We start from the raw sequence: 12,860 nt of genomic DNA on the forward strand, positions 1-12,860 counted from the left end.
GTGTAAGATCTCCTCTGGTAGAAAATTCAACTCCAACCCAAGAAAACGTCTGAATATTTCCCAATGACAAATAATATACGTAAACAATGGGCCAATTTCATGACTTATAGACCTTTCGCCAGGGGCTGTGGGGGTCATGTTATCCTTTAAGGCATATTTGATGGACCTTTTAACTGCGATGAACAAAATTGCTATCTCGAGATTTTTATCGGACAACTTTTGGGAAAAAAGGGGCTTAGGAGGGGGGGCGGCTAGTTGCCCTCCAATAATTTGTGTTACTCGTATAGGGCACTACAACTTTCCTTTCTCGTTATTCGGGTTCAAAGACTCCAAGCGGATTAGTTCCCGAAAGTCCCCTGGTTCCTTAGCATCATTAGTATTTTATCACTGAAAATTCCCATCAGACCAAACCAAAGTATACACTGTTCAAAGAGTATTTTGTAGTAGATTGTAACATTTTCTTCTTTCCAACTAAAGTTGGGATGGATGAACCTTATGTTGTGAGTATAAATAAATAGTTTCAGTGCATTTTTGTCACATGCATTCATTTGTCAACAAAAATGATGACGGTGAAGTTGGGAGGGGGGCTAACGATAAAAAGCTCCACGAGGAGCACTGAACCGGTCTAAGGCCAATTTTCAATTAAATGAGCCCTTTCCCGATCTTTTAAGATCACTGGTTCGATAGGATCCACCCTGAGAAAAATAAACAAAAACAGAAACAGCAACGATAAACACATCGCCTATCCGTGGTCTTTATCCTGGCAAAAATACAAAATTCCTCATTTCTGCAGATGGGAGCTTAAAACTTCTACAGCGTGGTTCTCTGATACGCTGAATCTAATAATGCGTTTATCATTAATTTTTAGGGAGTCTTTCCTCTTTTTTTGAAAATCAGGCAATTTCCTCAAGGTCGTAGATTTTTACGGTTACACTAAATTTAACCCTTTGATGCCTGAATTATGAAAAAAGAATGGGAAAAATATTTCGGCCGTTTCCAGGCTTCGTTATGACCTATTCCACGACAGAAATGGCAAGAAAAAAAATGTATTGATAAAGATGATGAAATAAAAAAATGGTTCCCACAGGAACCATCCGGCAATCATGGCACAAAAACACTCTGATCGGCTACATAGTGTGGTAAGTCAGAAAACAATTCCTGTTGGGTGTGAAACACAAGGACACTTCACATTTTACGCATTTCACTTTGGAATGAGCTTGTACACATACTCTGCATCTCTGTTTGCTCTCTATCCAAGCCGGGAAGTGCCCCTGTCCATCGAGTCTTGTCGAATCTGGGGGGCGACAAGTATAATTTCTTTTTTTCTTAGAGTTGGTATCTGCGTCGCTGAGAGGTCTACCTCTCTTTGGTGTTGCCAAAGATGCACCAGATAGAAGTGCAAGTGCCACATCTGTCTTGAACTGTAGCAGGTTCATTGGTTTCTGCCCAGTAGCAAGACACCTGCGGTATAAGAGCCAGCCATTCACAACGGAGAGGTCAAACAAGAAGAAGAAGATCCTCATGTACCATTTGCTCCGTGACTTGAAGTCGATCCTGTAAAGCTCCAGCAACATGTCGGCAAGATATACACCACCCATAAAGCGGTTGTACTCCTTCACACAATATGGTCGCTTGACATCGGCATACTCTTTTCGTTTACCATCCCACCGCCTACACGTATCTTCTGGGTCTAGGGCAGCATAGGTCGAAATCAAGTGGACTGGCTTATTGTCATACCACTTCACCACAATGGCATTCGACTGCGTTTCCACTCGCCAGTCGTAAGAGCCTCTTCCTGGGGCTTTCAATTTGATGTCGGATTCCAAAGCACAGCCTTTCAACCTGTTTGCCCTCACTGTGGCCAGTGTAAGTATGCCCTGATCACTTAGTGTTTGTACCAAGTCTAACGACGAGAACCAATTGTCCAAGAATAGCTTGTAATTTTTGTGCTTGAGTATTCCTCTTGCAAGCCGCAGGACAAAATCATCTCCAACTCCCAGGTCACTGACATCAACCGACCCCTTACACGTATACATTTCAAAGTCGTAAACGAAACCACTCTCCCCAGCCCTTGAGATGAACTTATAACCCCACTTATGTGGTTTCTTGGGATTGTACTGTTTCAACAAAATCCTCTGTTTTGTCAGCACAATTTGCTCGTCTGCTGCCTGGTGTTCTTCTGGGGGTATCTTCATAAAGTTATCTCTGATCATCTCTATCAGAGGACGACTTTGTGGATCTTGTCGTGCCCAGGGTCTCCTCGTGGTTTCTGGGTAAGATTGTCGTTGAAATGAAGATACTTTTTGATCTGCTCGAATCTGTCACGCGACATGGCATCAGCTATTACAGGGTAGCGCGTTTCGTTTGACCAGTAACTGCGTTATGACGGCATTTTCACTATTCCTGTGAATGCAAGGATCCCTAAGAAGCATTCCACCTCGGCAGATGAAACTCCAAATTCTTTGGCATCTTTTTGAAGAGCGTAAATTTTCGTTTGGTCACGTATATGGTTGACCACGCCTTGGTCAAAAAACAGCCTGACAAATCCCAGGGGTGTCTTGCCACTCATTTCTTGGTCGACGACAACATGATCCTTCCACGCAGCATCTGGCTGGACGAAATCCACTTTTCTCCAAGCAAGGTCCCGTCGTTTGCTTGGTTTCGAAGCAGCAGTGCCTGAGCTCGTGGCATTTTGTCTGGCGATCTCGACGTCCTCATGGTCATCCTCACTGTTGTGGTCGTCAGCTTCAATTCGACCGCTTTCTATTTCTTCTTCAATCTCTTCTTCCTGCGGGTTATTATCAGGATCAGGAAGGAGAAAACTAGGATCAGATGGGTCCTCATCTTCATCAGACAGATCTTCGAGGTCGGAGTTGTCTTCCGGGCAAAGAATAAAATTCAGAGCCTGTGCTAATGACACGGGGCGTGTTCGAAGTCTTCGCTGGACAGCCGAATACTCATCTTCCACAGTTTTTGATGTACTCGGAGAAGGCTGGTCCATTTCTGCACTGTAAAAAATATATTTGGTAACAGTCTAGTAGGGGAGACCGGGGTTGATCTGGACAGTCAAGTATGGACACCTAGCGGTTTAGTAAAAATTCTCAAAAAATCACGAAAGGTGCACCATCTACTGCCCTATTATCAAGCCAGTTTGGATCTAGATACACGCAGCCATTTGTTTGTATTTTGCAAAAAGTGTTTTTTAAGGTAAGAATTTTTTTCAAGGGTCTCTGTTTGGAGTTTAATAGAGTGGACCAGGCTGCTGGATTTGCAATGACATTTTTTCAGGAGAAAAGTAGCTCACATAGAAAGATTCTAGAGCAGTTTATTGAGCGCCATCTATTTGATTTTTTTTTTCAAATCACTTTGACGTCGCACGAGGACACATGGGGTTGGGCCGGACACGGCGATTAGGGGTTGGTTCGGACATATTTTTTATCTGTCCGAACCAACCCCGTCTCTAAAAGGTTGGTATTTAGGGTAGAAAATACACGGATGAATGCTTGAAAATAAGTATTTCTACTAAGCAAGTACAGTAGTTCGCATTAGGAATATATTTTAGTGGTATACTAAGCGGTCTTTGAGTAAAATCTCAGCTCGTACCAACTCCGGTGAATGGTGTGTCATTTTAAAGCTTTTTTGTCATTTTATATAGCTGAAGTACTGTTTTTTACTTTTTATACTTTTATGCACATTTGAAAAAAAAGAAGTCGAAAACTAATGGTTTAGCATGGTGTCCGAACCAATACTGGGGCCGTCCGATCCAACCCCGTGGGTAGGGGTTGTTTCGGACATTTCAAAAAAATAAAAATCTTTTTTTCCTTTTTGTAGAAAAATCTGAAAAAAATCTCGAAGGTAGTCCTAACGAATACGCATTTTATGGTGAAGTCAGAACTGGAGAAAAGTCAATGGCTTAGAAGATATGCCGTTTCAAAAAATCGCGTCCGGGTCAACCCCGGTCTCCCCTACATTGTTATTGACGACGGCAACTCCACCAGTTCTTGTCTAGATGGCTCTTCCGAGCGATAAAATTCGGAGCTATGCATGCCGGATGGTTCCTTGAAGCCACAGAACATGGTCGAGACATGGTCGAGCTCTCAAAATTTGATTCCAATGGTGTAAAGCAACTGTTTTCATGATATCTAGGCATGTCACACTGTATACAGCTTACCGTCTCATCTGGTCTCGCTACCGCCGGATGGTTCCCAGAGGAACCACGACGTTGGGGGTCGTTTCTATCCTCTGGTTTTCCAGCTATAGGAGTGTATGATAGCTCATCTGAACAAACAAAACGTCCTCTTTCTAAAACTTTTGGAATGAAAACTCTAGCACAATAAACAATAAAGTTATTCACAAAAAAGTATTCTCACCTTTCAGGAAAAACAAGCAAGGCTAGAGGGCACAGGTTCAAACTTCATTACCTCATACAAGGGTGACAGATTACGGACTAAGAAAAATACAAACCTGTCTAGGTAGATCAGATTGAGACAATGGCAAACAGATTGACGTTAATAGGTCAAACGGTCAGGATCAAAATAAATTAAAAAGTTCATGGTCCCTGAGGGAACCTTCAGGCATCAAAGGGTTAATGAATATTCTACGTTTGGAATCAGCATAACAAGCTGGTTTTTTTTTTATCTATCTTTTGATATAGATACATCGTTACTTTTAGTTTCGGTCACTTTTAAGCCGCACCGCTCCTTACTTACATTTCGTTAGCCTGAACTGTTTGACAATAAAATAGAAAAACTTATTTTTTCAACTGAAAGTTAGCGGCAGCATTTAAACTTAGAATGAACAATTCTGTATATGAGGGAGAATGCCCTGCAATCCCTCACTCGTTATACTAAAAAAATTTAGTGCTTTTGAAAAGCCTCTCATTTCTAATAAACGACCCTTGTTTTTCACGACTCGTTCTTATAGAGTTCGGAAAAAAGTTAAAGATTAGCGTAAAAAGCGAAGGATCGAGGACGGATAGGCCACCTCAGATACGGAAAAATTCCTGCTCGCTTTAAGTTTTAGTGTTGCTCCTAACTTCTTTTGATAAATCTGTTTTTTATTTATTTTCTGAATATATTTCAAATCATTTCGAGAAATCTGTTATTCCTTCCTTGGAGAATTTCCCCTGGTATTATCTTACCCTACCCTCCAAAAAATAACCTCCATTGGAATGTACCCTATAGAGAATCTCTCCCGCGTAAAATTGTCATTGATAATTCCCCCGGACAATACCCGCCTCGCTGAAAATTCCTCCCAGAAAATTCTCCTTGTCTTCATTTCAAAAAGTGCTGATCGTTCTTCAAATCATGCCGAAAATTCTTCTCCCCTCCTCTGTGAAAAATTATCCCTGGAAAACTTCAGCCAGGGAAAGCTCCTCACGCAGAAAATTACCCCACAGAAAATTGCTTCTGCTAAAATACCTCCCTCATGGGAAAATTCTCACAGACAAATCAAGAAAATTATTTTAATGAAGCTTTAAAATATATGTGTGTATTAGCCATTTATTTTGTATGCACTACGTGCATCTTTAGGAGTGAGTGCGCCACGTCGCAGAATTACTGTCTCTGAAACTGGAAAGCTCAATGCATATTTTTCGATAATTTTAAATCAGTTAGCATATTCAGTTAATAGAAAAAGTAGGAATGCCTTTCTTATGGAATAATGGTCTTTGTTCTTGTGATATACAAACAAATTTAGAAAGCCAGGTACGATTTATATTACAGAGTCAGGAAATTCAGCATTGGCAAGGGCTGGTTTTAGATTCTATAACTCTATAACATTATAATCAGGCAAAACCTAGTTTTGGTGAGGAGGTTTATTTTAAATTTAATTTAACGGCTATGATTCTACGTCGTTGGATTCAGCTTAGGGCGAATTGTCTTCCAATCCAGAACAGGCAAAAAATGTCCGACAAAAAAAAAATGGTAGTTGGTCCTGATAGGCGGTATGTTTGTCCGCTTTGTAAAGATGAGGATGAAGACTTGGATCATTTTCTCCAGAAATGCCCGGTACTCTTTGATTTACGGGAAAATTATCTGCATGGGATTAATTTGATGCTTCCTGGTAATCTGCAAAATAATAACACAACCACAATATTTCGAGTGGGAGTGTATATAGATAAATCCTTAGTAAGAAGACAATTTTATATGATTAATTTCTTTTGTTGTTAGATTAGGTATTTTCGCGTTGTATTCTGTTTTTGCGCATGTTTGTAATTTGCACTGTTGTTTAATTTCCTTGCTTGTTTGTTATTTATTAATATTGTTGTGTGTATATGGCCCATGGGCTTTTGAAATAAACTTTTTTATCTATCTATTCAGTTATTTCACTCGGTGGCTTTTAGCACCCTTTGGGCTAAAATTGTTATTTTATGCCACAAAATGATATAAAACGCCTCTTTGCAGTGGTAAAAAAAAACTCTTTTGTCGATTTGAACTCTCAAAAAGTTTGTTACTTAAAAGGTCAATAGAACGTCCAATTTCTTTTCTAATAAGCTCATACCATATGAGCTGTTGGCTATTGGCTCTTCCGACCTCGTCACAAGTGCCATCTGAGCTCTTAGCTCTGTTTTTTTTTTAATTTTTTTAGCACTGTCACTAATTCTTCCTCACAAAAAAAAAAAAATATCCCTTAAATTCCAAGGTTTCACAAAATTTATCATTCGTTTCTATATTCTTTCCTGTAGCTCAATCCCGGTTTAGCGAATTCTCAAAATGTTCTGCCCACCTCTCTTAAATTCAATCTTTATCATTAACTGTCAACCCTTCCCATTTTTAATTGAGATAGGTCCAGATTAACTATTCCCTCTCAATCTATTAACATACCAGTACAATATTTTACTATTTTGCCATCTGAGAGTATCTTCCAGATCTTCGGCAATTTTATCCATTGCCTCCGCTTCATGCCTCCTTAGTTCATATTATAAAGTGTTCTCCACTTTCTTTAACATTCCTCTTATTTTCATATGGCCTATCACATGAACAATTCCTGTCCCCCTTCTCCTCTCCTTAAAACGCAAAGCATTTTTACTAGTATATTCATAGCTGCGTTTCTAACTTTCTTCCCTAAGACATCAACAGCAACTTCACGAACTATTTTGCTGAAATTGTTCCATCCATCATCTATATAGTCAAACTTTAAACTCTCCAGTTTAGTATTCAACTGTTCCTGGAAAGTCTGTCAAATTCTCATCCTGGAGCCTACCAACGTGATAACTTCCAAGGAGGGAGTTACTCTTCCTATATTTCAGCTTTATTTAAATAAATTTCATGTATTTAAGTGAAACCAAAAATGAACAAAAATTAAAATAAATAACAAACTCAGTCTGACTCAAACTAAAAAATGGCAGAAACTAGAGGAGTAGGGCCCCATAATTTCTAAAGACCAGAACATAGTTTGCACTTCACTGAAAACAAACTATATTTAACATGTTTCCTCTTTTTTTAACTTTAATAAATGCTAAATCATGATGACTTTCAGGATTGAATATCAATATATATATATATATAGGCTGTATTGAACTGTCAACCCAAATTCAGTAGTTTTTTTTCGGTGATCTAGGCTATGACTGTGATTATATATCGAACATTCTAGGACCATGGGGTGGTTACAATTACCTCTGGGGCTAAAAAACCACAGACAAATTAAGACACATTCACGATAATCCTTCCTCCAAAAGGGTGGTAAATTTCACCGTTTCAAACAGTTTGTGGAGTGAATCAGCCCAACAGTAACCGAAACTCTAAAAGACAGACACACTAAAAGAATTGGATTTTTATGCTGAATCCAAATATATAAAATTTATTAAGTTTAGCGTTACCCATCAAAAGTTACAAGCCTGGGAAAATTTCCCTAATTTTCAAAAAAGTGGGGAAATATCCCCAAAAAGTCACGAGGAAACTTATTGAAAGTTGCACCATCAAGTTCAGAGTATAAAAGAACTACACTGTAGAGTTTTCAATGTCCCATCATTAAAAACGTGACTTTTCTTGTGAAATGTGTGAAGTCTCTTAACTTTTTGTGGGTAACGTTAACCTTGATAAATTCTATAAATTGGGATCACCGTAAAAGCCAATTCTTATAGTGTATATGTTGCTTTAAAAGAACTTGTTTTAAAGAGTTTTGGTTACTATTAGCAGGAGTTACTCCGTACTTACCGTTTACTTACAGTTCATAGCCGCAAAGTGTTAAACATATAAAAAAACAACAACATAAAAAACCAAATTTCCAATTAATCGTCGGTAAAACTATGTTACTGGTAACCATTACCCTCCTTCCCGGAGAATTCCATGACATTTCTCAAAACCCCTCCTCCCCCCGCCCACTTCTCAACATTTTGTGCTGGCAAGTGTATGAATGTTTTCTTTTAAAGAATTCATTTTTTTGAAAAACAGAGTGCGGCGATTGACCCGCAGCATCTACATTCAAGCTTAGTCCAAGTGAAAGCATATTAGAAATTAATTTCTACCTCCACTACCTCCAGGCGCTCTTCAATATTTATCTGAAGGTTCACGAAAATCTGGAAAATTCGAGGATAAAAGAGTACTTTGCAAGGCATCAACCACCTCTAACCCACCAACATAACGACCTACCGTCCCAGATCTATAATAGCTGATGCACAATTATATATCAGTAGATCCTTTTATAATTTTATGGAACATCAAGTGAATCAATTTAGTTAAATTAATTTATCTTACTTTGACTTAAGTCTCCTGCCGGGCGCTGCTCGGCGTAGAGAGTGACGCCTGCCTCCTCCATCCGCTTCAGTCAATGGCGAGTATTTGCTCTTCGCTCTGTCTGATGTTTGCTATCGTCAAGAACTCAGACAGGCTATCGGACCAACGTTTCTTCGTTCGGCCAAAAAAATGTTTATATTAACTATTTATTTCGCATGGACTACATGACTCTTTAGGAACTAATTTGCCACCGCGTGGCATTACTGCCTCTGAAACTAGGAAGCCCAGAGTATAGTTTTTCAATAAATTTAAATTGATTGGCAATCTCAGAATTTTCTATTGATAGCAACTTGGCTTTCTTTGGGTCATAATTGTAGTTTTGTTTCTACGAAATGGGAGAATGCGTCGCATTGCTGTGGCACAATCCCTTTGGGTAATTAAAAGGGCCCTACAAATTTTAATTTTTGGTCTTTGAGCCTTTTCCCACTTTTGTAGGACCCTAAAAAACACACACTTATCCGTAATCTCCCTTCTAGAAAAAATGCAAATCTTCTATTTTTATAGATAGGAGCTTGAAACCTCTTCAATAGGGTTATCTAATGCCTTGAATTTGGTTGCGTAATTTTCGTAAAGATCACTAGCCCTTTTGGTGGTATTTCCCGTTTTTTGGAAATTAGGTTAATTTTTTTTAGGCTCAGAGCTTTTGATGGGCAACTTTAAACTTAATCAAAATTATACATTTGGAATCAAACAGTTCGTGATAACGAACTATAAGTAAGGAGCGAACATACCAATAGATATATACACCAACAGATACATTAAAAGAATCAGATTTTTATGCTGACGAGGTAGGATCTTTCCATGGATGTTTTCATGCTGGAAGGGACATATCTATGAAGGGGGTACCGGATTTTCCAGCATTATTAAAAAAACGATCAGAAATTAAATTTTAAAAAACTGGTTTTTTCAACTGAGAGTAAGGACCAACATTAAAACTTAAAACGAACAGAAATTATAACGTATATGAGGGGTTTCGCCTCCTATTCAATACATTGCTCTTTACGCTAAAGTGTTTTAGTACTTTCAAAAGAGCTATCTATTCTAATTAAACGGCTTTTGTGATTCAGGGATCATTCTTAAAGAATTGGAACAAAATTTCAACTTTAGCGTGAGGAGCGAGGCATTGAATGGGGGGGGGGGCGAACCCCCTCTCATACTTAATAATTTCTGTTCGTTTTAAGGTTTAATGCTGCTCCTCACTTCCAGTTGAAAAACTTGTTTTTTTAAATTTAATCCTTAAAAAGGTTACTTTTTATAATGAACGTGTTGTTATCAAAATACTTTTTTTTACAGTTTCCGTTACTATTAAGCCCAGCCGCTTCTCACATTCAGTTCGTTACCATGAACTTTTTGACACCTGAGAAGGCTCTTTTTATACTGTTGATGCGTAGCTACATGTTTGTTTATTCTTAATTAAAAATAAGGCATAATTGCTCAATACTTTATATAATGAAACTAATACACGGAAGGGGGACTTTTCATCCAATACCACCCGAAAGGGTTTTTCTCCCCTTTCCGAAGAATGAAAAATGTTGGTTTGTAGATGCAATTTTTTTATGCTTTCAATCTGGTCCTCTAGAAACATTTTCAGATTTCCATTTTATTGATCAATCCTTTTACCTTAACTACATATTTTTTAATTTGCCAGGTATTTTTAGCATCCATGAAGGCAAGCTGTTTTATTTTTTTTTTTATTGTATTTAATTTTGAATAAGGCATTATTTTCAGACGTTTGTGCTATTCATAAGCATAACCGGTGGAAATGAAATCAGAAGATCACCAAAAGAAGACGAATTCAGATCGACAACTCGACACCCAGGGATCCTAGTGAATGGAGTGGAAACCACAACTATAGCCACCGTAGCAATCCAAAACGACATAGGTAAGGCTTAAATTTACTTGGTCACTTTTTATCGTATATATGCTTTATAGTGAGCATGGTGACGTTTCTTGAAGTTATTAAATGAAAAGACAAGTTCTTTTTTAACTGAAAGTAAGGAGCAATAGTAAAACTGAAAATGAACAAAGACTATTCCGTATGTGAAGTGTTGTCCCCTCCTCAATACCTTGCTAACTTCTGTTCGTTTTTCAAATAATGCAGGTAAATCTGACTCACCCCCACGAAATTTACCCCTCCTCTTAAGGGAAACGCCTCCTTAAAAATTGTATCCAATGTAAAGTACACCCCCCTGGCAAGTTCATTCCAGAAAATTCTATCCTCTCTGAAAATCCCCCCTCCCAGTAAAATTTCTTGCGGACAGTTTAGCCAGAATAATTATCCTTAGCATACTTTGATTTGAAATAACTTTAATCTCTAATCAGTTTCTCGATAGCTCCGGATATACCCCCTTCTGTAGAAATTTTTTTGTCAGAAATCAAGACTTGCGGAAAACAGCCCCCGGAACATCTGCACATGCAAAATCGAGTTGACACAGATAATATAAAACAATTAACAAGAATTTCGTATAGGAATTTTATTAAATCCCCCAGTGTAAAATTTTCTCTGGAAGCTTCATCCCCTGTAAATTTCCCTCCCCAAGGAATATTCTCTCAATAGAAATCCACCCCAAGCCCAAAATAACCCCCCCCCCCGAAAACTGTAGGTATACTTCCCAATAACAAATACTACACGTAAACAATGGGCAAATTTCATAACTTCTAGGCTTCTCCCCACGGACAATGGGGAGTCATTTTATCCTTAAAGACATAATTATTTAATCTTTCAGCTATAATCTTTCAGCTATTTTAATGTCGCTCCTTACTTTCAGTTCCAATCCTATTTTTTATATAATTTCTAATCAGACGACAGTCATTATTATATTTGGAAGTATTGTTCCATGGTGGATCAAACGGTATATTTTTTTTTCTTTCTGATAAATGTCCTGTAAGCAAAATTAAGGAGTGGATTACCTGTCTTATCATATACCCTTAATACATAGTTACCTGCTGAAATCTTGAAATAATTTAATCACATTGACATGAATCTCACCTCTTGAGCAATTAAATCTAGCACTTCCTTTTAAACATTCCATCTTCTTCTTACATATGCCTATGTGAATTTATTCAGATTATTCCAAATTTTGAATGACTAGAAGTATAGCCAAAATTGATGTATCTATAAAAATCTACGCTTCCATTCTGTCTGAAAGCAAAGCACCATTGAATAATATAAAGAACTGTCGGAGAAAATTAAGAAAATCTATGTTTAATCACCCCAAAAAAAACTAAACTTCGTAAGACTAGTGGTACAGTTTTTTGGACTAGTAGCCTAGCCCCGGCACCATTTCGCTGGGTCTAATGGTTCAAAATAGAAACACCGGTGTGTTCCCTTTTTAAGATGACCCTGACTCTGGTCCATCACGGCTAGGCACTCTGCATGTGGTGGTGTGTTTCTTTCTTCTTGCGCACATTATTGTGCAGTTTACGATTTACTATAAACAAATTCAAAAGGGACAGAAATTAACTTAAAAACATGATTTCTCAATGAAAATAAATAAAAAGAGTCACAAGCTTTAAACAAACGATGATTACTCTACATATGAGAGGGGTTACTTCCCTTATTGTCCCCTCGCTGCTTAGACTTTGGTTTAACTTGCACTCTACTGAAATAATAAAAACAGGAAAAATTGGAGTTGAAAATTGTACTGAAAATTGACTCTGGAGATATTCTTGTAGATGAACACCCTACACTTTAGCAACAACAAAGGATGAGGGAAAATATGGTATGCCATTTCTATATAGAGTAATATCTGTTCAGGTTTAGTTTTAACACTGCTCTCATTTCGTAGTGTAAAATTTTGCTTTTTTAATAGTTTCTATAAAATCGTTGAAAGTGACAATGGTCAATAGTTATAATAATTTTACCCTAATGTGTGTTTTCTTGCAAAATGTGCTAATAAGACATTATTGTCAATTCATCAATTATATCCATGCACATTTTCTTCTATTTTTATTCCTGACAGTTATTTTTAATGGGTATTTATTTTTAAACTTCACTGTTAAGAGATCGCTGTATATCCTATGTTCTATTATTATTTCTTGTACTACATTTCTTTATTTAACTTATTCTCACGCTAATAGAGGATAACGTGACTATTCCGCTATCTTTAACCGAATTCCTCGTTT

The 12,860-nt window shown here is 37.7% G+C and overlaps 2 protein-coding genes across 3 annotated transcripts in view; both read left to right on the top strand.

Moving 5' to 3' along the window:
- LOC136037995 (UDP-N-acetylglucosamine transporter-like) overlaps positions 1–12,860 on the top strand; it is a 446,903-nt gene that overhangs the window by 257,294 nt on the left and 176,749 nt on the right. The gene's annotated exons all lie outside the window — the stretch shown is intronic.
- The window catches only part of LOC136037993 (cuticlin-4-like), an 85,175-nt gene that overhangs the window by 20,847 nt on the left and 51,468 nt on the right, over positions 1–12,860 (top strand). The window contains exon 3 of the mRNA XM_065720897.1: positions 10,464–10,617. Within this exon, the coding sequence (XP_065576969.1) occupies positions 10,464–10,617 (154 nt within the window). The remainder of the gene's footprint in view (positions 1–10,463; positions 10,618–12,860) is intronic.

The sequence above is a fragment of the Artemia franciscana genome, chromosome 17, assembly GCF_032884065.1.
Source record: "Artemia franciscana chromosome 17, ASM3288406v1, whole genome shotgun sequence".
Classification (NCBI taxonomy): Eukaryota; Metazoa; Arthropoda; class Branchiopoda; order Anostraca; family Artemiidae; genus Artemia; species Artemia franciscana.